The sequence below is a fragment of the Ochotona curzoniae genome, unplaced genomic scaffold, assembly GCF_017591425.1.
Source record: "Ochotona curzoniae isolate NIBS_2020 unplaced genomic scaffold, NIBS_Ocur_1.0 patch175, whole genome shotgun sequence".
Taxonomy (NCBI): Eukaryota; Metazoa; Chordata; class Mammalia; order Lagomorpha; family Ochotonidae; genus Ochotona; species Ochotona curzoniae.
In genome coordinates this window covers 480,211-502,851 of record NW_024466723.1, presented here as the reverse complement: position 1 = coordinate 502,851, position 22,641 = coordinate 480,211, and the positions used below count along the sequence as shown (strand labels likewise).

General features: G+C 58.9%; 2 protein-coding genes across 3 annotated transcripts in view; one reads left to right on the top strand and one right to left on the bottom strand.

The window, feature by feature from the left end:
- The window catches only part of LOC121166586 (histone-lysine N-methyltransferase EZH1), a 32,364-nt gene extending 24,324 nt beyond the window's left edge, over nt 1-8,040 (top strand). For both annotated transcript variants that reach the window (XM_040995803.1, XM_040995801.1), the window contains 8 exons: nt 178-218; nt 727-852; nt 3,750-3,928; nt 4,355-4,450; nt 4,742-4,823; nt 5,542-5,622; nt 6,089-6,173; nt 6,337-8,040. In XM_040995803.1, coding sequence (XP_040851737.1) covers nt 178-218; nt 727-852; nt 3,750-3,928; nt 4,355-4,450; nt 4,742-4,823; nt 5,542-5,622; nt 6,089-6,173; nt 6,337-6,397 — 751 coding nt within the window. In that variant the 3' untranslated portion in view covers nt 6,398-8,040. The remainder of the gene's footprint in view (nt 1-177; nt 219-726; nt 853-3,749; nt 3,929-4,354; nt 4,451-4,741; nt 4,824-5,541; nt 5,623-6,088; nt 6,174-6,336) is intronic.
- A 1,303-nt stretch (nt 8,041-9,343) lies between these two features.
- On the bottom strand, nt 9,344-21,962 carry LOC121166542 (contactin-associated protein 1; the record flags this gene model as incomplete). The annotated part of the gene is made up of 24 exons (XM_040995730.1): nt 21,886-21,962; nt 20,992-21,093; nt 20,709-20,902; nt 20,105-20,252; nt 19,697-19,900; nt 19,103-19,287; nt 18,503-18,646; nt 17,994-18,255; nt 17,543-17,692; nt 17,211-17,382; nt 16,718-16,824; nt 16,442-16,561; nt 15,936-16,139; nt 15,639-15,795; nt 15,424-15,551; nt 15,021-15,206; nt 14,373-14,594; nt 13,951-14,190; nt 12,327-12,680; nt 12,098-12,225; nt 10,577-10,670; nt 10,208-10,453; nt 10,051-10,098; nt 9,344-9,597 (listed from the first exon to the last, which is right to left on the bottom strand). Coding segments are annotated over exons 1-24 (4,113 nt in total), but the record flags the coding sequence as incomplete, so codon positions are not given.
- Between the last annotated feature and the right edge of the window lie 679 nt (nt 21,963-22,641).

The following is a 22,641-nucleotide window of genomic DNA, read 5'->3' as shown; positions in this document are numbered from 1 at the left end:
GCCAACACCTGTGGCCCCTTGCTCAGAGGCTTTGGCGTTTTCTGCCTGGGGAGAGGGGGTTGCGCCCTGTAAGTTGCAGTCTTGCAGTCAAAGCCAGGCTCTGGGCACTAGGTAGGGGGCCACGCCCTGATCATCAGGGCAGAGCAACGTGACCAGACCCACTCTTCTGTCTTACAGACTATGGGCTGCGCACTGCAGGAAAATCCAGCTCAAGAAGGGTAAGTGGCTCCGGGGCTGTGTTTGTGGCTCCTGCCCATGGCCCTCACCTCCCCCACCTCACTCCACACAACATGTCCTCGCTGACCCTGGCCACTTCCACCTAGCACAGGTTTTTGAAGCTTTTGCAGTGGCTGGGAAGAGCAGTTCCACCCCTCGCTGCAGCTGCAGCCCAGCAGCCCTCCTCAGAAGCAAAGACACCCCCTCCCCGCTACCACCACCCTGTTGCGGTGCTGCTGGGCAGACTGCTGATCCGAGAGCTCAGACCCCGGTATCCAGCTGAACTGCGAGTTATCTAGGCGGCTCATCCGCACAGAACACGCCCCCACACCAGGGCTGGGGAATGGCAGTGCCTGCCACTGCCGCCTTCCGTCAGCCGCCAGGCGTGTGCCCCGGGCTATGGCTGGAACAAGTCTCTTTGGAATCAGGGCCGCAGCCATTGGGGCTGAAGGGCTGGCCTGCCACGAGGCGGGTCCCAGGAGCCTCCTGCTTCGTGCTTCTCTCTCCTAGATAACTCTTCCACGCAAGTGTACAACTACCAGCCGTGTGACCACCCAGACCGCCCCTGTGACAGCACCTGCCCCTGCATCATGACACAGAATTTCTGTGAGAAGTTCTGCCAGTGCAACCCAGACTGTGAGCATGCCGTGGGACCTGTCTCCCCACCCACCCCAGGCGTTCCTCTCACCCCTGCCCCCTCGGTGGCCGACGGCCTTGTCGTGTTGTCCTGGCCCTGGACATTCTCCCAGGGAAACTTAGTGCTTAAGGTCTTGGGGCAGGGGAATCACTTTTGAAAGCCCTTAGGTACGTAAGAAGCAGCACATGTTGAGAAGTGGGGTGCTGACCTAATTTTCCCTTCCAGAGAAACTAAAGAGTGTGGGACTCTTCCCTGAAGGTGCTGTCACAGTCTTCCTTTGGGGGACTTTTCCTTTTAGTTTAAACTTAAATTATCTTCATTTGACTTGAGAGAAAGAGACAGAAGATGGAGACTCAAAAAGGTCTTCAGTAGCCAGGGCTGGCTGGGCCGTGTGGGGACCAGGTGCTCAGAACTCCATCCCAGAGGGATCTGGGCACTTGACGGTCACCTGCGGCCTCCCGTGTGTGTGTTAGCAGGGAGCTGGAGCAGGAGCGGAAGCGCTCTCTTGCCTCCAGCCTGGCCCAGCCCTGGCTGTATTGAACATCTGGGGAGTGAATCAGCAGATGGACAATGTCTCGCTCTCCTCCTCTCATTCTCTCTGTAACCCGGCCTCTGAAGCAAATACATGAAAACATTTTTAAAAAGTGGAGGCGCTGGAACTCAAGCCAGGCCGTCCAATGCAGGGTCTGAGTATTCCCAGTGCTGATCAATGCACACCCCAGAAAAAAACAAAACAAAACAACCGACTCTCTGTTAAGAGGTGGCAGGCAAGTTAGCAGCTCTTCTTTCTCCCTTCTGAGCGCCTGGAGGGTTCCCCCCCACCCCAGCTTGCCGCTCTTGGTGCCCAGGCAGTCAGCAAAACCACCTAAACCCGCCGCAGCCGACAGTCTCAGCCACAGCAGAGAGGCGCTCGTGCTGCGGGGGCTGTGGGTGGAGGAGGGTGGCAGGGAGCGGATGCGTTCTGTTCTCAAAATGATACTTGCTTTGATGGCGAGGCTTTGCCAGTGCCGAGCACAGATTGCATTTTCCCGGAAGCGCTCCCCACGGTCCCCCAGCAAGGCTGGGGGTGGCGGGTGGAAAGTGAGACCCGGAGCCTGGGGGGGGGAGGGGAAAGGCAGCTCGCTCTGCACTCACACCTGCTCTTTCTCCCGTGGCCCCCGCCCGCTTCCCCCACACACCTGCTTGACTTGACCCACAGGCATGTCAGCAGACACCCTGTGGAAAAATTGAGTGCATGAGGGGCCTTCGGAAAGCTGTGGCGAAACGGAGTTGAAAGTACACCTTAGGGCGGAGTATCTGTGAGGGACTGGCGTTTGGTATGACAGTTATGTCACCCCTCAGAACACCTGCCTCCCATATTGGCAGGCGAGTTGGAGTCCTCCCTGGCTTCGGCTCATGCACACGGTGGAAAGTAGCGTGGCAGAGCTTCGGTGCAAGAGTCCCTCCAGCCGTGTGGGAGCTCCTGGGTTCCCGGCTTCAGCCTGGCTATCATAGACATTCGGGGAGTGAGGCTGTAGATGCAAGATCCTTCGGTGTCCATCTGTCTCTCTCTGCCTCTTCACCTTTCAAATTACAATGAAAAGAACAACTTTTTTTTAAAAGGTTTATTTATTTTTAATGGAAAGGCAGATATGCAAAGAGGAGGAGAGACAGAGAGGAAGATCTTCCATCCACTGGTTCACTCCCCAAGCGGCTGCAATGGCTGGAGCTGAGCCAATCCGAAGCCAGGAGCTTCTTCCAGGTCTCCCACGTGGGTGCAGGGTCCCTTTGGGGCCGTCCTTGACTGCTTTCCCAGGCCACAAGCAGAGAGCTGGATGGGAAGCAGAGCTGCCAGGATTAGAACCGGCACCCATATGGGATCCTGGCACATTCAAGGTGAGGACTTTAACCACTACACTATCACACCAGGCCCCAGAAGAAGTCTTTAAAGTACATTTTTGGAAAGGTTTTTTGTTTGGTTTTCAGAAGCAGGCATTTTAACACGGTAGTTAAACCACCCTTCCTTAGGCCACATGTCCCCCACATCTGCATGGCTTGGTCCTGGCTCCCCTGCCTCTGGTCCAGCTTCCTGCTCGATGCCCGTGGGAGGCAGTAGAGCTTGGCCCAAGTGCTTGGGTTTTTGCCTCACAAGTGGGAAACCAGGATGGAGTTCCTGGCTCCTGGCTTCAGCCTGGCCCAGTCCTGGCTGCCGTGGCCTTTTGGGGAGTGAAGCACCCACCAGATGGAAGGCCTTTCTCTTTCTCTCCCTCCCTGTCTCTGCCTTTTGAGTGGATCAAAATACATGATAATTTTAAATTTTTATTTATTTATTTTTTTCAAGTTGCAGCACAAAACTTTTATTTCCATTTGGTCCACAGTTTATGAGAGGGCTCCGGGGCTGTTAACAAGCTGCCTAGTGGCTGGAGGGGGTAGCAATTGATAATTTTTTAAAATGTCAAAGTACATGCATAGTTTTCTCAGGAACATATTTATTCATTTGTTTACTTGTGTGTTTATTCATTTATTTGGAGAGGCAGAGAGAAACAGCAAGAGCATTTCCACCTGCTGGTTTACTGCCCAACTCAGATACTCATCTAGTTCAGGAACTGGGCACTCAGTTCAGGTCTCCCACATGGGCTGCAGGAACCCACCTCCTTGAGCTGTCACCACTGCCAGGCGTCAGGAACAGAGCTGGAACTCGAACTCAGGCATGAAGGTCGGGGACACATAAAGCGGCACCATACCTACCAGGCCAAACGCCCAGCCCTCCATGAGGCTTTTAGAGCCCCCCTGGTGTGATCACCGACAAGCCAGCTGCTCTCCTGCTGGGCCACACCTTCTTGGACGCAACAGGCATGTTTGCCTGCCATCCCCCCTCGGATGTTAGCCCTTCCTCACTTTGCCTGTCCGCCCCCAGGTCAGAATCGTTTCCCTGGCTGCCGCTGTAAAACTCAGTGCAATACCAAGCAGTGCCCCTGCTACCTGGCTGTGCGCGAGTGCGACCCCGACCTGTGCCTCACCTGCGGGGCTTCGGAGCACTGGGACTGCAAGGTGGTCTCCTGCAAGAACTGCAGCATCCAGCGGGGCCTCAAGAAGGTGACGCCTCATCTCTGTGGGGGTCCCCACAGGCCAGGCCTGGGCCAGGACCCCCTTAGCACCAGTGGCTTCCAGGATCTCCAGGGGAGTTTGCCACACTAGTGTGGGGTTAGGAAGGCAGCCCTCTCAATCAGTTAGGCTAGAAGTGACTGTGCCATCCATGGAGTGGGCGGTTCTTTTGACCCACACAGAGCCATGAATGCCCACGGCTTAGGGTCTGAGAGGCCCCAAGCCAGTAGTGAGGAAGAGGGGTCTGTTTGCTCTCTCTACCTCCCTGTTCGGTCTCTCCTCCATCACAACAGAATGGCTCAGGCCTTTTTTCTGTTTTCCGATCCTCTTAAGTTTCTAGTTCTTTCCACCCTGTCCCCTGCCACACACCCCATCTTGGCTGCAGGCTGAGCTGTGGTTCCCTCTCCCACCCCCCAGCACCTGCTGCTAGCCCCTTCAGATGTGGCCGGATGGGGCACCTTCATTAAGGAGTCTGTGCAGAAGAACGAGTTCATTTCTGAGTATTGTGGTGAGGTGAGTGCTGCGGGCCTGGGCGGCCACTGATGAAAAACACTGATTGTCTGCAGGCCAGGCTTCCGTGGAGGATCTCTAAATCACTCAGCGGGGCTCTCATGGCGGGGAGGGTGGGGCGCCCTCGGGGATCCCACAGGGCTTCTCCAACAAACCTCTGGCTCTGCAGCTCATCGGGTTCATCAGTCCCGGGGTGGGCAGCACAGCGTGACCTGGTACTCAGCAGGTGCCTGTGTGTGGTGCCGCCCTCCCCATCCTTTCTGGAGTCTGATGTTTGCCACTTGTCTCCCCCAGCTCATTTCTCAGGACGAGGCCGACCGCCGAGGGAAGGTCTACGACAAGTACATGTCCAGCTTCCTCTTCAACCTCAACAATGGTGTGGAGCCCCTTCCCACCCGCCCCCTCCTACAGAATAGTTTGTGCGGGGCTTTCTAGAACATTCCCTTCAGTCTAGGTGCAGATGACCACACGCATAGCACAATTCCAGCTTGCCCTCAGAGAGCCTTGCAGGCCACAGGCCATCAGATGTGGAGACACTTCCATTCCCAGATTGCGTTTGCAGCAGGAGTGCTAAGCACCTAGGCTTGGGCTTGGGCTGGGTGTTGTGGCACACCAGCTTGAACCATTGCCTGGTATGCCTACGTGCCAGATCTCAGTGCTGGTTCAAGTCCCAGCTCTTCTGTTTCTGTGCAGCTCCCTGCCTGTTCCACATAAGGATGTGCCAGGGAAGGCATGGATGCCGGCCTGGGTTCTTAGGTCTCTGCCACCTACGGGGGAGACTGGGGTGCAGTCCTGAGCTCCAGGCTTCAGCTGTTATTGGGCCTCTGGGAGTGAGCCAGTACACGGAAGAGGCCTCACCCCTTTCTCTGTCACTGTACCTTAGAAATTGAAGAGGAAATAAATCCTTTTTCTTCAAAACAAAAAACAAAAACCCTTAAAAACAGTGTCCATGCCCAGTAGATGGGAAGTGGAAATCTGTACTCCAGGCACGAGGTCCTCCAGGGTGGTCCCAGGTCTGTTACTGCTTAACTGAGTCACGAAGCTACAGAGCTGCCTCGTGCACTCACTGTCTTCCCCCGATATGCTTGGTGCAGATTTTGTAGTGGATGCTACCCGGAAAGGAAACAAGATTCGTTTTGCAAACCATTCCGTGAATCCCAACTGTTATGCCAAAGGTGAGTTCCCAGCAGCCTTGGAGGTGAGCGGGGTACACGCTTCTGTGACAGCGCCCTGCGCAGCTCTCATCACTTGATCTTAACCAAAAGGCCGAGACGCGATGTGTGCAGCTCTTTCTCAAGTTGGGCTTTCTTTTTTTTTTTTGTTTTCCCCAAATCCAGAGATAATCACAATTAATGCCATTTAATCATGGTATCATTTTAGACCTCTCGTTCAGTTTCAATAATCTGCTTTTTCATCGTTGTAAACACTTTCCCACAAACATGATTGAAAGATAATTCTGCCCACATCATATCTAACAGAGCTCAGAGCACAGGGACAAGCCTGTTCCTGCTGCTTGGCCGGGTCCACTGGTGTGTGTGTGTGTGTGTGTGTGCGCGCGCACTTGTGGGAATCTGGGGTCAGGAGCCCCAGGTCCGCCAGGTGGTTGCCCCAGCACCTTGCCCTGCTGTGTCCCCACTGCAGTGGTCATGGTGAATGGGGATCATCGCATTGGGATCTTCGCCAAGAGAGCCATTCAAGCCGGGGAAGAGCTCTTCTTCGACTACAGGTGGGGTGGCCGTGGGGACTGCTCTGCACCCTATGGCCCTGCCTCCAAAGTGGGGTGCTGGGGGAGGGCTGAATAGGGGGAGAGGGGGTGACTCAGGAGGGAGCGCTGCCCTTGGGTCAGGAGAGCCTCCAGAATAACATGGCTCCCCTCTGTCCTGGGACAGGTACAGCCAGGCCGATGCCCTCAAGTACGTGGGGATAGAGCGGGAGACCGACGTCCTTTAGCTCCTGGGTCCCAACCCCACTCCAGCCCCGCGGTGGCCACACCATCTTTGCTTCCACACACACTAGTGCCACATCTGTCCCTGTACCCTGTGTTTTCCACATCAACAAATCACCTGCCTATTCCCCATAACGCAAGGCCTCAGCCGCATCCTGTGGGGGGATCCCACTTCTCAGCGAAAGGGGAGACTGCGGCAGCATAGAGCTGCAGAAGAGGGAGGCTGCGGGGTTGTACGGGTCAGTCCCTGGCTGCGCGCCTACAGGTAATGACCCCAAGTAGAGCGTTCCTGGGCCGGGGCCCTGGTGTGAAGGAGGCGCCAGGCACAGCTCTGAGGCCCGAAGCATGGAGTGAACAGGCCGAGTTATATCCAGGCCTGGGGCCAACACACATTAGAGGAGGGCCTGGCAGGCAGCACAGACCAACCAGAGGGAGATAGGTCTCCAGCCGCTGCTACCTCCTCCCCCTGGCAATCTCTGCCTGACCCCTAGGGTGGAGCCAAAAGCCAGGTTCAATACTAGGAGAGAGCCATCTTCCCTGGACAGAGTGGGAGGGCAGCTGGCACCCAGAGTTCAGTTGCCATGTGCACCCAGAGTTCAACTCTGTGTACCTCCCTGTGGCCAGGGGCGGCGCCTGGCTCCTTCTCACAGCTTGACCTCCAGCTGCAGGCAGGCTGGTCCCTGGACACAGGCCTGGACTGCAGATGTGGGGGCTGAAGCTGTGCCAAACGCCCTAATACCATAGGTGTTAGAAGGTCAGGGCCTTAACCACACATGGGGTAGGGTGGCGGAGACAGGCAGATCGGCTACTCGAGGCTGCAATATCATCCTGGGTGGGGTTTGTGCAGAACAAAGCACTTTATTGCTATGAGAAGGTCTGGGACTGGGGTAACGGCTGAGACAGGGTCTCAGGGCCCCTACCCAGTCCCACCCCTGCAGGAGGAGCCTGTGGGCCGGAAAATTCTCCTCCAGTGTGGCTGGCCAGGAGGAGGAGTTGGCCTGACACCGCAGAAGCCAGCAAGAACAGAACCAGGAACCAACAGGAGTGGCCTGCCGTGGGGCCCCGGGCGTGGAGCTGGGGGCGTGCAGACAGCAGGCTCAGTGTCCTTGGCCCCTGGCCCCTGCTGGCTCACTCACGCAGGAGGAAATACAATTCCCCCTGGCTACTCTGCCTCCAAGGGATCTGCGTGGGACACAGACGTGCAAGCACACACGCAGCACACTGGCAGGAGCATGCCCCCTACCCTCTCCATCCCCTCCCTGGGGCTTGGAATGCGCTGTGTCAGGGAGGCCTTCAGGCGGGACCCTGGGCTCCGAGTTCCTGCTAAGCTATCCAGGGAGAGTGGAGGAAGCAGGCCTGGCTGGAATGCAGGGGAGCTGGCCGCCAGGATGGGGGCCAGGCTGCGGCACACCCAGCCTTCTCAGCGCACAGCTCCAGCTCCAGGCCCCAGCACACCCCTCCCCCTGTCCCTGTTGATCCCTTCCCCCACTTCTCATGACGGGTCTTGAGCTCTCTACCCCACACGCCATGGCGGATGGAGCGGGGTGGCGGGTGTGGAGGGCATGTGGTCCTCCCACCAGTGATGTTCATGCACTTGAAAGTCCTGTGGCTTGTGACCTCTTATCTGAATAAAGTGTTAGGAACCATGTGGGCCAGTGTCATGCTGTGCGCCTTGGGGCTTCAGGGATGGGGTGCAGTGCATGCCAGTGTGTGTGGCCGTGGCATGAGCCATCAGGATCCCCACTTACCACCCACAGCTTGATCTGTGGACCAGGCCAGGCGATGGCTGGGGGTGCAAGGGCTCCCAGAGCCCTCAGTGGGTTCCTATCAAACTGTCCCCTCTTAGCCCAGCCCAGTGCCAGCCACCACACACAGCCTGTGGTTCTGCCACTCTGTTTTATTGGTCTGGCTCTGAGGCGAGGGAAGAGCAGGGCAGCCCCCCACCAGCCTCAGAGCTGTCTGGATGAGTGACAAACAGGGGGAGCCAACTACAGACTGTGGGCACAGCACAGGACCGGACAGCCAACTGGGCTTTTCTTTTATATATAAACAGGTAGTTTAAAAAATTAGAATAATATATACTGTTTCCCTAGAGACAGACTCTGCAACAAAAAAATATATAAACAATAGGACCTCCTGGGCAAAAGCAGCAGCATCTGAGAGCGAGGGCTCGCGTGCATTGGAGAGGGGGCGGAGCCTTGGGTCAGGCCCCAAGGCGACTGCATAGCTTGGCAAGGGGGCAGGGCGGGAGGGGGCTGGCCAGGCAGCGTGTCTGCGCTATCTTCTCTACACAGCAGGTTCCTTATGGCTTTGGCTAAAGCAGTGAAGCAACGGAGGTACTGAGGTGCTAAACTGAGGCCTCTGGTCTCTGTGCAAAAAACGAAATCTGTGGGTTGGGGACATCAGTGAGGCCCCCCTCACCCACCAGGGTGGAGAGGAAGCAGGTGGGAGCCAACAGGGCAGGGCGGGCGGGGAGCGGGGGAAGGGAGGCCGCCCTGCTGCCTGCACACACGCACACGCGGCTGTCCCTGCCACGGGGAGGGAGGCAGTTAATCTCCCAGCACTCTGGTTAATCCCTCCCAGCAGCTGGGACGGAGAGGGTGAGGGCGGGCAGGGCCGTTCTGGCCTGTCCCCCGAGAGGCTTCCCTGGGGCAGGCGCAGAGCCAGGAGTCTGTGGGGGTGGGGGGCCAGAGTGAGTGTAGGCAGTGAGGCCCCCTCCCTCGGCTCCCTTCTGTGGCTCTGCCTGCCAGACTTGGTGGGGGGTGGGGTGTCTCTGGAGCAGAGCTGGTTAGGTGGGGCCAGATGTCTGTTGCGGCAGGGAAGGGGGGGGCGGATTGGAGGAGCTGGGCCCTGCAGCCCCTGCTCCCTACTCATTCAGACTTGCCCTCCTCCGAGATTCGGGGTAGGGTCTGACCCCGGGGACCAGAGGCTGCAGCTGGGCCTGGGCCTGAGCCAGGGGCTGGGGCTGGGCCAGGGGCCGGGGCTGGGGCTGAGGCTGAGGCCAGGGCAGGGTTGGGAGCTGGGGCTGGGGCTGGGGCTGGGGCTGGGGTCTGGGCAGCGCCTGCAGCGTGGGGTTTGCTGCTGGGATGGTAGTCGTGGGCGGCCTTGGGCTCATTGGTGTGATAGGAGCCCTTGTAGCGGTGGTTCTGCAGGTAGAATAGCACCAACATGCCCACCAGCCCCAGTAGCAGGAAAGCCACCAAGACTGCAAGCAAGAACAGCAACCGTCAGTGCTATCACACACACACAGAGCAACTGTCAGCGCTTTCGCGCCCTCTCTCTCACACACACACTCAGGTACATACCATCTTGACACATGCGCACCAGAACTAGCCAGATGACCCCATGAAACTCAACGCCTGGCTTGGCCCTCAGCTCACTTCTAATTCCAGCACCCTCTTTCTGTATCCCTGGGGTTTCCCAGTTTCTTATCTCCCCAGCTGTTGGTGTATTTCCTCAGTCCTCAGCTGTAGCCCCATTTCAATACTTCCAGAGGATCTTTAAATATCAGGGAATCTGCGGCCCGATCATACACCACACTCGCGGTGGTCTCTCTGTACCAACAGGCATCCCACCACCCGCGAGACCCCTCAGGCTGGGGACGGGGCAGAATCCCTGCACGGAAACTGAGGGTTAGCGGCCGAGCAGGGCTACTCACAGCCTAGCAGAATGGCGACCCAGCCGTCATCGTGGTAGTAGAGGAAGTCTGCAGGAGAAAGCGGCAGTCGGGACCGCGCGCCCGGGCGCTAGCTCGCTTCCCTGCCGCCCCTCCCACATACGTGTGCGCGCATGCGCCACGCCAGGCTCGGCCGTACCTGGGGGCAGGTACCAAGGATCCAGCTCGGGCGGCACCTCCGAGACCAGCCGCGGCATGGCCCCGCAATTGGACTCGGACAGCTCCCCCTGGACGCGGAGGGCCTCGGCCAGCTCCGCCGTCATGGGCCGGGGGCTGCGGAAGTGCGTCTTGAGTGGTGCCACGTTGTTGAACCGAACACCGGACAGGCAGCCCGAGAAACCCGGGGTGTTGTAGCGCTGGATCTCCGGGTCAATCACCCCCGTTTCTGAGACAGAGAAGGGCTCGGACCACCTCCTCCCCGGTCCCGCCCCGCATCCCGCCCCTCTCTGCCACACCCCCAGCCCTGCCCCAGGCTCCAGGGTCTGGCTGCTGTGCACCCTCTGCTTACCCATCACGCGCCCGAGATACAAGGCCTTGGGTGAGTCCAGCTGGCTATCCACCAGCAGGGAGAACTTCTGTTCTGTCATGGAGAAGTAGTCCACCTGGATACCGGGGGGGTGAAGGGGATGGCGCTGAATGTGGCCAAGCGGGCAGCTGCCAGCCAGGGGTAGGATTTAGTGTGTTTAAGAAAACCACTCAGTCAGGGGTTAGATACAGGGAGTGAAGGTTAAGATGCTAGCTAGGATTCCCAAGTTCCACATCTGGGGGCATGGATTGGAGCCTCAACTCTGAGTCCTGACTCCAGCTGTTTCTTCATGTGCCCCTGGAAGGCAGCCAGGGTGGCTCAAGTAAATGGATTTCCAGCAAGCACATGAGAGACAGTTCCTGGTTTCTGCCCTCTGCCATCGTGGGAACCTGGGAAGTGAGCCATCAGTTGGGAACTAAGTGAAACAGAGTTACATTACAGAGAGAGGAGGAGAGACAGAGATCTTCCATCTGCTGGTTTGCTCTCTAAATGGCTACAACAGCCCAGGGTCTGGGCCAGGTCAGAACTAAGAGCTCAGAGCTTCGACCAGGTCTCTAGCGTGGGTGTTTCTTCTGCTGCTTTCCTAGGCGCATCAGCAGGGAGGTGGATCAAAAGTGCAACAGCATCCATAGGGGATGCCAGCATCACAGGCAGGGAGGGACTTAACCTGCTCTGCCATAGTGCTGGCTCCTGGTTCTACTTCTAATCCGGCTCCCTGCTAATGTACATGGAAACGCAGTGGATGATGATCCAAGGACTTGGGCCCCTGCGACCCATGTGAGAGATGTAGATATAATTCCTGGCTGCTGGCTTCAGCTTGGCCCAGACCTAGCTGCTGTGGCAGTTTGGGAAGTGAACCAGAGGATGGAAGACTTCTCTTTTTGGCTGTCCCCTGCCCTCCTTCTCTGGTTGCCCTGCATTTCAGTCAATCAATGAATCAAACAAACAAATCAATAGCAGCAAACCAGCCTGGGTTTCAGACCATTTTAACAAATTATGTATTTTTATTGAAAAGGCAGATTTACTAAGAGAAAGAGAGAGAAAGCTCTTCCATCTGCTGGTTCACTCCCCAAATGGCCATAACAGCTAGAACTGAGCTGATCTAAAGCCAAGAACCAGGAACCTCCTCTGTGTCCCCCACACAGGTGCAGAGCCCAAAGGGGCCATCCTGGACTACTTTCACAGGCCATAAAGAGGGAGCTGAATGGAAAGTGGAGCAGCCAGGAAATGAACCAGCACTTCTATGGGATACTGGCACTTGCAAGGGGAGGATTAGCCAATTGAACCATAGTCCCGGCCCCTGAGGTCTGTCTTAGAAATTTGACTTTGGGAAAAACAATTTCCTCTTGGCACTGACTTATTGTACCACTGCACTGGGGTGTTGGGAGGGCCCAGTAGGCAGAGGACATGGCAGTCCTCTGCAGCTGACATTATGTGGGGTGCTGGCACCAGAGCGGGGGGGCATGAGCTTGTGATCTGAGGTCTCCCCTGCCCCTGCCATACCTGGATGAAGAGGTTGCGGTAGACTCGGGTGATGTTGACGCTGTGGGGCTGGCCGTCGGTCACTGGTCGCGTGGTTAGCTGGTACACATAGGGGCTGGTGCCTAGCTGGTACCGCAGCTGCAGGGTCCCTATGGGGAGGGAGGAAAAGGGTGGGTTTTGCTTGTACCCAGCTGGTGTCAGTATGGGGCGCCAGCCTGGGCAGGGTTGGGAGGGCCGAAGCGGCGCTCACCATCCTCCTTGATGAGCACAGCCATGTAGTCACGCACGAAGGAGCTGACGTAGAGCAGGACCGCGGGTGCCGAGCTGGTGCTGAAGCTGAAGGACACCTCCTCTCCCGTGACATTGTACACAGGCCCACGGTAACCGGGCACGGGCCGACCAGGCCGTGGGTAGTCAGGCAAGCGGTACCCGGGGCCATGATAGCCAGGCACGTAGCCAGGAGTGTCGTAGCCAGGGATGTAGCCAGGCTCATAGCCTGGCACAGGCCGGCTCAGCATATGGGAGAACTCACGGGCTGCAGAGCGCAGGGCTGACTGCAGGTTGTAGCGCATCCAGGTGCCTGGCTCGAAGAAGCCGCCGATGTCTGGAGGTAGAGGCAGTGAGGTGAAGGGACCCCTGACCCCTCGCTTCCCAACTCTGAGGCTCTGAGTGGCTCACACACACGCACTGACTGACACTGGTTAAAATCTCCGTCCCCCAATAAGGTGACGCTGTGAAGGAGTCGGTGGATGGGCAATGACGTCAACAAGGGCCAGGGGTCTGTGTCCTCATGTCACGGATGGCCAGAAGAACAAGCAGTAACATGACGGGCGGGGACAGTCACCACCAGGACTGCCCCTTCTGGGGTCAGCTGAGCGACACTGGCAAGGAGAGCATCAAGTGCACCCGAGCCTCTTCCCGGGGTAGGGGCGTCTGTCTCACCGTGCGTGGCTGAAGCTGGTGACCTCGCTGTGACTGCCTTCACACTATGGAAACTGCAGATCTTCAAAGCAGTTAACTATTTGGGGCCATTTTTTATGTAACTTTGGGTTCAGACATTATTTGGGGTTGTTTCCAGTGTAATTAAATAAAATCATATTGCTTCTAAAAAAAAAATCTCCATCCCCATCCCCAACCTGTTGCATGTACCTGTGGGTCCCACATGGAATCTTAATGCCCCGACAAGGCCAAGAGCTCACTGGACCCTACCTCTGCATTTTACAGAAGGGGACGCAGAGGCCCAGAGATAGCTGATAACTGACCTAAGAGCATGTTGGAAGGGACAGCCAAGATAAGGATAGAGCTGGCCTGATTCCATCCATCGTACATGCCATGGCATTCCTCCCACTTCCAATCCAGGTCCGGAAGTCCACTGTCCGCTGTCTGCCACAACCACCCCTCCCCCCGCCCAGCCACCCAGCTGCCTGTGGACTCCTGCCCTGTCCAGGCCAGTTTCCAGGAGGCTGCAACCTGCGTACGTGTGTACAGTCATGTTATGCGCAATGTCAAGGTTTGCTTTAAGCAAGAACCAGGGTGGGGCTAGGTTTTTGGAGCACAGCAGCTGTCAACAGGAAATGGCCTGGAAGGCCACAGTGAGCCGAGGGCTACGTGTAGGTAAGGTAACAGCCCGTGACCTTGGAGGTGGCAGGACCAAGGGGAAAGGGACTGGTTTGATGTTTCTGAGTTCTTTGTACACCAGCAAATGGGACCAGCCATGCCCCGTCCTATTTGATGGTTTGGAGTCTACCAGCATCTTCACCTGCCAGCTCAAAGCTCAGGAACCCAGTGATGACATTTTCCCTGACACTGGCTATAGACCCCCCGCCTTCCCTACTCTCCCCTACACCTGGCTATGCCCCGGGTAGCCAACTGACCGTGGTTGCAGTACGGCCCATCGAAAGCCGTAAGGTCACAGTCACACGTGTAATAGCTGTAGCGCTCCACGCAGCGGCCTCCGTGGAAACAGGGGAAGCGGGGATGAGAACAGCGGCCTGTGCAGTTGGGCGAGGTGCCCTCAGTGGCATTGGCACGGCCCTCCAGGTTCAGAGTCACTCCATTGAGACGCATGGCCCTCAGGCATCCCACAAAGGGGCGCCTCTTAAGCTCTGCAGACCCTGAGAACAGACGGGGCAAGGAGTGGGTGATGGGAGAAGCTGGGAGGGGGCTGCCAGGGATTGGAGGGAAATGGGGGAACCTTGGCCTGCAAATGAAGCAGAGGGACCAGAAGCCCAGAGACCAGTCTTGAGAAAGTGGGATGGGCAAGGGTGCCCCAGAGCTACCTCTAGCTGCTGCTCACCCACGTAGAGGGGTTGGTCATACTCCAGCCAGATGTAGGTCTGTAGGGGCATGGGCCGCAGCACCCAGGGCCGGTGGTCCACACGTAGTCGGGCCTGCTTCACATTGATTTCCGCTCGGACCAGGTGCCATTCATCATCGTTGAACTCAAAGTCCTCCGAGTGCACCGTCAGGTTCTCATCCCCATTGCCCACGTTGAAAGCGAAGACCACATCCCGGGATGCTGGACAGGGCCACGGGGGCAGGCTCAGGCCTGTGGGGTCCTTCCCAGCCTCCCTTCCTCACCTTTCTGGGGCTCCTCCCCTGGCCCCTGACCTTGGCTTTGGCCTTGGCCTGTGACACACTCTCTAAATGGCTTAAAGCCTCATGCCCATGGGCTGCAGGCAAGACTTGTGGTCCCTAGCCCCACAGTTCCTCCAAGGTGGGGAGATCCCAGGAGTCCAGCTTCCTTTCTTTTTCACAGGTAAGGAGGACCAAGGCCCCAATAGGCAAAGCAAGTGCCCATGGACACACAGCAGCCAATCCAGGGCCACTGAGCCCTTCCCTAGTCACCTCTCCCAGTGGCTAGTCTTCCTACCCCAGCTTCTGCCCGCCCCCAGGCCTGTGCCCACCCACCTGCCCGTCACCCTCCCAGAGCCCGCCTGCTCACTGTTGAGCTCTAGTCGCACATAAGGCCGGCGCCACTGGCAGTAGGCGCCCCCCATGTTCTCCAGAAATACCCCAGAAGGAGCTGAGGTCCTGAAGTAGAAAGACACGTCGAGGCTGTGGTTGGCACGAATCGGAGGGAAGCGCAGCGCAGCCCCAGTGTGGAAGGAGATGGTGTTCCAGGAATTTCCTGCAGAATGGCAGACAGCAAGGACTTGTCCAGGAGGCCCCAGGGTAAGGAGTTAGGGGAGGGGCCAGTCCTGAGCACAATGAGGGGCAGATCACAGCAGCAGCAGCAGCAGTTGCCAGTGCATCCCAAAGACACCACACCCCACCCCAAGCAGCCTACACTCTGGACCCGCAAGAGCCAGCGTGAGGGCGGCATGCAGAAGGAACCTGCCACTCACGGTCGCCATAGCAACGCAGAGGCCTCAGGAAGAACTGGGCCTCCGATGTGGAGCGGTTTGTATCGCCCACCACCACCTGCGTGACGGGCAGGTGGTCCACGAAGGTCAGCAGGCCCTTGTCAGTCCTCCTGCGGGGCGGGAGGCGCCGGTTCAGGCCCTGCCACTCAGCTGCCCCTGCGATGCTGAGCCGACCCCAGGGGCCCTGCCCCACTCACCACTGGGGCTGGTCAGCATCACAGTTGCAGTGCAGGGCAGGGTCTACGCAGCTCCGGTCCAGCCCGCAGGCGCAGCGCTGGATCCCGGGCTGTGAACCTCCCCAATAGAAATGCTGCTCCTCGTTACGGCCAATCCAGAAGCTGTAGGGATAGCCTCCTGGCAGGAAGAGGGAAAGAGGGGCGAGAAAGGCAGCTTCTAGGCCCTGTGCCTCCATCAGCTTCCAGCCCAGACTCCTGCCTGCTTCCTCCTCTCTCTCTCCTCCTCCCTCTCAGGGGTTCCCAGACACTGGCCCTGACCTCCCGTGTTGAGCAGGCGGGAGTTATAGCAGGAGAACTCGATCCACTGCTCGCAGTGCTGCGAGGCGTTGGCCAGGGCGCTGACCTCCTCCCAGGACGCGTTCCAGTACTGCACTGCCCCCAGGAAGGGCCGATCCATGCTGGAGCCCGTCACCCGTGTGGTCCACAGCCTGTCATGCCGCACCACCGTCCAGGCCCGGTTCTCTGGGAGCAAGGAAGGGCACAGAGCCTTGGCTGCACATGGGGGCCTTCCCCACCCATCTCTCTTCCCACTTCCCCACAGCCCCAGCACCCCCACACCAGTGCAGCCCAGAGTCAAGGCATGGAGCCAGTAGCTGTGCTGCAGCCCAGCCCCGCCCTCACAGGGGAGGCCGGAATGGGTCGGTAACAAATCCCTTAGTGTATCCTTCTCCTTCTGGGTTTAATCTCACTGCCACGCCCCTCCTCCCTGCCACATCCCCGGTTGCCAGGTCAACTGCCCCTTGCTACCCTTTGGAGCCTCTCACCTCGAATATCACAGTAGACCATGAAGGGCTTCAGGGGGCCGCTGCCATCAGGATCAATGGTGAAATTCCCAGATGTTTTCCCACTGAGCCGATAAGCCTCACAAGACTCTTTGTACAAAGCTGGTGGGTAGTGCAGTTGGGAGAAGGTGATCATGGGGTGGGGGGGGCCTAGGAGGGCAGGATCCCCTCCTCTCAGTGGCCTTCCTTCCCCTCACCTCCCCCACACCCAGCCTCCCGGTCCTGGTCCTGGCTGTCCCCAGCACCCCGGTGGCTTACGCTGGTGGCAGGTCTCCCCCTTGTAGCCTGTGAGTTCACAGTAGCAGATGAAGTCGTCCCAGGACTGGTAGCAGCGGCCATCATGTTCACACATGTTAGGGCTACACCTAGGCCAGGGGTCAGTGCCCAGGGGATGGAAGCTCACTGGGAGGCAGAGGAAGCTTCTGCAGCAGCTCTAGGCCGCTTCCCAGGTCCCCCTGGGGCACACCAGGGCTCTTTCACCAGGTGCAGGGGCATTGGATGCTGCTGGGCCTCAAGTATTCCTGGTCCCCCTCCCCTTTCCACCCCAGAGAACAGAAACTGCCTTATCCTACACTCCACCAGTGCACACATGTACACACACACACGCACACACACACACACACTCACTCTCTAAGGCCAACAGTACATGCTTTATTTCTACTCTGAGCTTGAGTCAACAGAAGAAGATGGGAGGTGAGAAAGGCCCTATTGCTGGCAGCCCAGGGGGTTCCCAGACTCCTGGGAAAGGTACCTGTCCGTGATGCCACATGTGTCGAAGAGGACCTCAGCATAGTGTCCAAGCCGCCGGAATTCCACCAGCGTCAGGTTGACCAGCTGCCCATCCACTTTGAGCAGCTCCATACACCCATGGAAAGCTGTCTGGTTTGAGTGGCAGCCCCATCGGCCAGCTGGTTTGGGACAACCTGCAACAACCAAACTGCTATAAGGCCCTTCCCAGGAGCGAGAAAAGGCCAACCACAGACGTGAGCTTCCACTCCCCAGGGGTCCAGAGGTGCCAGCAGGCTCCTCTCTGTGTGTCTTCCCTCTCCCCTCCCTCACCCTGAGACACTGGTCTCCACTCACCCCCAAAAAAGTAGGAGGTCCCTGTTCGGATCAACAGTGGATAGGAGACCCTAACTTCTGCCCCCTCCACGTCGTCAATGCTGATGACTGCCTGGTTTTCCTGGGCCACAAAATTCACCTCATGCCAGAAGCCATCATTCAGACGGTACCCTGGGGACAGGAAGAATGGCGCAGGTGCAGGCTCAGGGGAGGCGGGAGGAGGAAGGAGAGGGAGAGAGGAAGCAGGAGTGTGTCCCCCGCTGTGCCGCCTCCCCTGCTACTTAGGACAACTCTGAAAGTCCTATTTCTCTCTGTGTGACCCCAGCAGGTGACCCTGCAGAGTCAGAATGGCTGCCAGACAACTCTAGGCCTCCCAGCTTCTCAGAACTGCCTCCAGCCACTCCCTCCCCGCGCCAGCAAGCCCCGGCCTCGCTCCCCTGCCTGAGCTCCACAGTCTTTCTTGAGCCCTCACCGGCAGCGAACTGCAGCTTCTTGCGGCCACTCTGCGCCACTGAAACGTTGACCTGTCCTTCGCTAAGCATCAGTTCCACGTGGCCCAGGCCGTCACCCAGGCGGGAGAAGAGGAGAAGCCCCGTGAGGTCCCACGTGCGGAAGCGAAAGGAGACAGCAAGGCGGCCGCGCCGCGGGAACCCAGGCACTTGCACAAAGTTGTGCGGACCTCCAAAGTTGATGGGGTGCGGCACGGGGTCCAAGCAACGGAACGCCACCTTACCCTAGGGGCGAGACGAGGCAGCGTCAACCCCGAGCTCGCCTTGGCCCGGCAGTACCATTTCACATGGGTTGGTGAAGCACCACGGGGTGGGGGTGGAGGCTGACCCATGTGCCTTGCGGGATTATTGCCCCCGTTCCCACACACACACTTGAGAATCTGGCGGCTGGCGAAGGAGGGGTGTTCCGCCCCAGCTCTGCCTGGCCAGTGGCTCCGGGGTTCCACCCTCCCAGTGCCCCCGCACCACTAGCCTCAAAGGTGATCCGCGAATGGCGCCGCACGGCCAGGTCTGCGATGTTGACTCGGTTGAAGATGACGTTCTCCATGCAGCCGCGAAAGTTGTGCCGGTATGCGAGGTTTTTCTGTGTGGCACCCACCAGGCCCCCGATGAACATCTGCGGGGGGAGGAGGCTGATGGGGAGGCTGTCTGTCCCGCCCTGCACGTTCCCACACACCAAGCCAGGCTCCAAGCACGCAGGACCCCACAGACAACGAACCCATTTGGGATTCTTGCTTTGCAGATGGGATGGGGTGGTGTTGGCCCCTTCCGCATGGTTGTGGGAAGAACCAAGTGAACACGCTTCCTCCCTTGATTGATTCCCAGACTGCATCCCAGAAGTTTCGGGGTGGTGGGCACCCCGGGCACAGGCATGCTAACAGCGAGCCGCGGCCTCCGCAGCGGCCCGTATCTTGCGGAGGATCTGACGCTCTGCCGCGGACAGCTTCGAAATTTCGGAGCGGTAAAGCAAACTTTTCAGCCGCAGGAGGGAGACAGGCATCCCCCACAACCCACGCTGCTCCACCCAAGCCCGCATGCACTGGCCTCTAGCACTTCCCTGTGGCGGCCTCACCTCCGTGTCCAAGTTCAGCATTTCGAAGTCGCCATTGAGCACGAAGCGCTGCACGTAGCCGTCCAGGGTGAGATTGGCATTGCGGCCAAAGCGGTCCACGCGCACGTAGTGCCAATGTTGGTCGTTGAGGACGCCACCGGCGCTCACCGTCGTGTGCCCGGGCCTGGGCTGGATGGGGCTACTGCCTGGGTGGGGGGCGGGGCCGAGTGAGCCCTCCCGCCAGCAGGTGCAGGACCCAGAGCCACACCCAGTGCCCTGGGGCCGCTGACTGGGGCAAACTTCTGCTATCCTAACTATAAAACCTTAGGCTGAAAGCCGCTTCTCTCACATCAGGTGACAAGCTCAGGAGACAACCGATCACAACGATTCTCCATGAGTTTGCCGTGAGGCTGAAGCAGGGCTTTACCCGAGCTCACAACTCAGCCCTCCTGGCAGAGGCCAGGGCTCTGCTGACACCAAATCCTGACACCAAATGACACCGTTTCCCTAGCCAAAGGTGGACGGCCCGGCCAGCCAGAAAAGGAATGGCTAGGTTCCCGCACAACGGCAAGCGGAATAGCAGCGACTCTGGGTTGGGCCACCCGGGTCGCTCACCCAGGCTCATGTGTAGCAGCAGGTGTGCGCCCTGCAGCTCCAGCGTGACATAGTCCCCCTGGGCGCCCTCGGCGTGCAATAGGAGCCCGTCCTTCTCCTCTGTCTTGAAGCTGAACGCGAACACATCCCACAGGCTTCGGCTGACCCCTCGCGGGAAGCGGTAAGAGATGGCATCGTCACCATCGAAATACAGTACGTCGGACTCTGTGTAGAAAGCGAAAAGACAGCTGGCGAGCCCAGGCTGGCGGTAGCCACACATCTCCCCTGCGCACGCGCGCGCACACACACCGTGCCTCTGAGCCGTTACCGTATGGGCAGCCCGCCTACGCATGCATACACACGCGCACACACACCGTGCCGCCGCTCGCTCCGCGCCCTCCGCGCCCTCCGCGCCCTCCGCGCCCTTACTGTATGGGCAGCCGTAGAGACCCAGCCTCAGGCCGATCTTGCCACGAGGGTTCCAGGCAAGCGGCACGATGCGGATGTAGCGCGCTGTGAAGTGATAGTGGAGGTCGTGGCGCACCACTGCGGACTCATTCACGTTGCCGAAGAAGGTCTGTGGGGTGGAGGCAAAATGAGTTAAAACCTCCCCTGCATCTTCTTTTGCCTTTCTCTAAGCCTCCCAGCCCATCGGCTTCCAAAGCAAACCCTGCGGGATGGTCCCCCGCCTTGGTAGCTCAGCAGTGACCATGGTGGCAGCAGCGGCGGCAGAAGTAGTGCCAGTGCAGTTTCCCTAGCCTGGAGTGTGCCCCCTCCCGCCAGCATATTCTTTCCACAAAAGTCCAGGTGCATGCCACCTCCTCCAGGAGCCCCCTGGGATTTCACACCACCTGTGTGTGTATGGAAACCCGGAGATCTGAAAGAGTCTTGCCCACACAGAGAACCGGCAGCTCTAAGGTTCCTCTCCTGGACCCTCACTGCCACCCTGTTCTCTTCCTTGAAGGGGTTACCCAGCCCTGAGCCCAGAGCAGAGAAGGCTCTCCAGGTGTGTGCGCCTGGGCGCTAGGAGTACCGCGTTGTGCCCTTGCTGGTAGAAGGGTGTCCAGCTGTCCACGCGGTCGCCATAGAGCAGCATGTAACGTGTGACCCAGTCCCAAGAATTAAAGGAACCCTGCGTGGCCACGGCTCGGATCCGGTGCTTCTTCATGAGGTCTATCTGGAGCCAGGGATTCGGGTCCCCAATCCGGGGTGACCATCCACTTATACCTACACAAGGGTTAGGGATATCAATGCGCGCTCTCCCCCCACCCCAGCCCCGGGGAGTCCCTTGCATGACCACGCGGTGGCGTGCTCACCGTGCAGACGGGCGAAGCGTGGCGCCGTGAAGAGCCCGTAGTAGGAGGAGGCACCCAGAGAGCGTGCATACAGGGGCCCCACCAGCTCCTCGTCGCAGCCATCTGGGTTGGGAGAGCAAGCCAGCCAGTCAGTGCCAGTACCACTGACACCTGGGTCTGCCCGCTCCCTTCCAACCACCACCACCACCTTGCGTCCGCTGCCGCAAGACCCAGCCCCATCTCCCAGCAGGGAGCGCGGCAACAGCTGCACACCCAAGGGACGCTCCCTTTCCTGCCAGAGGGGAACCTGTGGGCCTGGTGCCCAGTAGCTGCCCTGATTCATCACCCACCCCCAACACAGTCCTAAACCGTAGCAGCTCCCAGCATCCAAACCAGCCCAAGACACCCAGGCAGCCCCAGCCTTAAGCTCCCCACAAACCTGAACCCCAGATGTAAGACTTTGCCAGCACCCACTGCTACTAGCTCCCCAAGCCCCAGCAGTAGCAGCACCCTCTAGGTCAGGGTCACCCACTACTGCTTGGATCCCAGCCTCAAACCCCAGTCCCTGGGCCAGCTCCAAAGTCCAGCCCCATCCTCCGGCAACATCCCCAGCCCAGATCATCCTAGGCTCAGCCCGAGTCTCAAATCCAGGCACTAGCTTGGGTTTGGATATCCGCCCCAAATCCCGGCCCTGACGGAGCCCAGCTCTAGCCCCAGCCCTGTAGCATGTGCGCAGCAGCCTCGGAGCTGCAATGCGGAGCGCGGGGGAGAGCAAGGAGAAGATGGGAGTGAGCCGGCGCGCCAAGAGCCCGGGAAGCAGCAGCGACCACCCAGCCGCAATGCGGCGCATGGACCCGCCCTGCCGGCTCTGGGTATCTCAGCCGGACCCCGCCCGCCTCCGAGCGCGGCACTCACAGTAGCCCCAGCCTTGAGCTCCTGAAACGGCGGCAAGCAGGATGCAGAGGATCCTGGGCTGCATCGTGCAGGGCAGCCGGTTCCCAGAGCCCCACTCCAGCTAGGGCTCCGCAGCGGACTCAGCCTCCAGGCTGCTGGGGCTTGCAGCGACCCGCGCTTCTTCCTCCTGGCCCACCTCTCCCACCCTGCCTTTCTGCTGTCTCCCCCACCTATCTCTTCCTCCCTCCTCTCTCCGTTTCCCGGTCTCCTCTCTCCTCTCCTTTCCACCCTCTCTGCTCTCACCTCCCCCCCTCCTCCAGCCTCGCTCTCCTGGCACGCGCGTTTTCCCGGGCCCCGCGCAAGCGCGTGCCACAGCCTCGCGCTCCACGAAAGGGCGGGGGTAGAGCGCGCCTCCAGCCACCAGGGAAATACCCCAGCACCCACAGCCTGGCAGCTTCAGAAGCCGCAGGGGTGGCCTAGCGGGGAGGCAAGGGTGCCAGAGGAACCTGAAAAACCGAGGGAAAAGGAGGCAGAGGCCTGGAGTCGGGGGAGCACATGGTGAATTCAGCATTGTCACCTTACTCCACTCTGCAGGTGAAAAACCTGAGGCTCTCAGCTCATAGCCCGGTTCAAGACCCCACCACTAACTGGCACAGCATTTTTTTCTTCAACAACAAAAGAAAAAAAAATGCAGAGAAAAGAGGCCATCTTCTAGGGGTAGTAGAAAATGGAAGTTGAGCCCACGGACCCAAATCCTCACCTCCCTCCTAGCCCCTC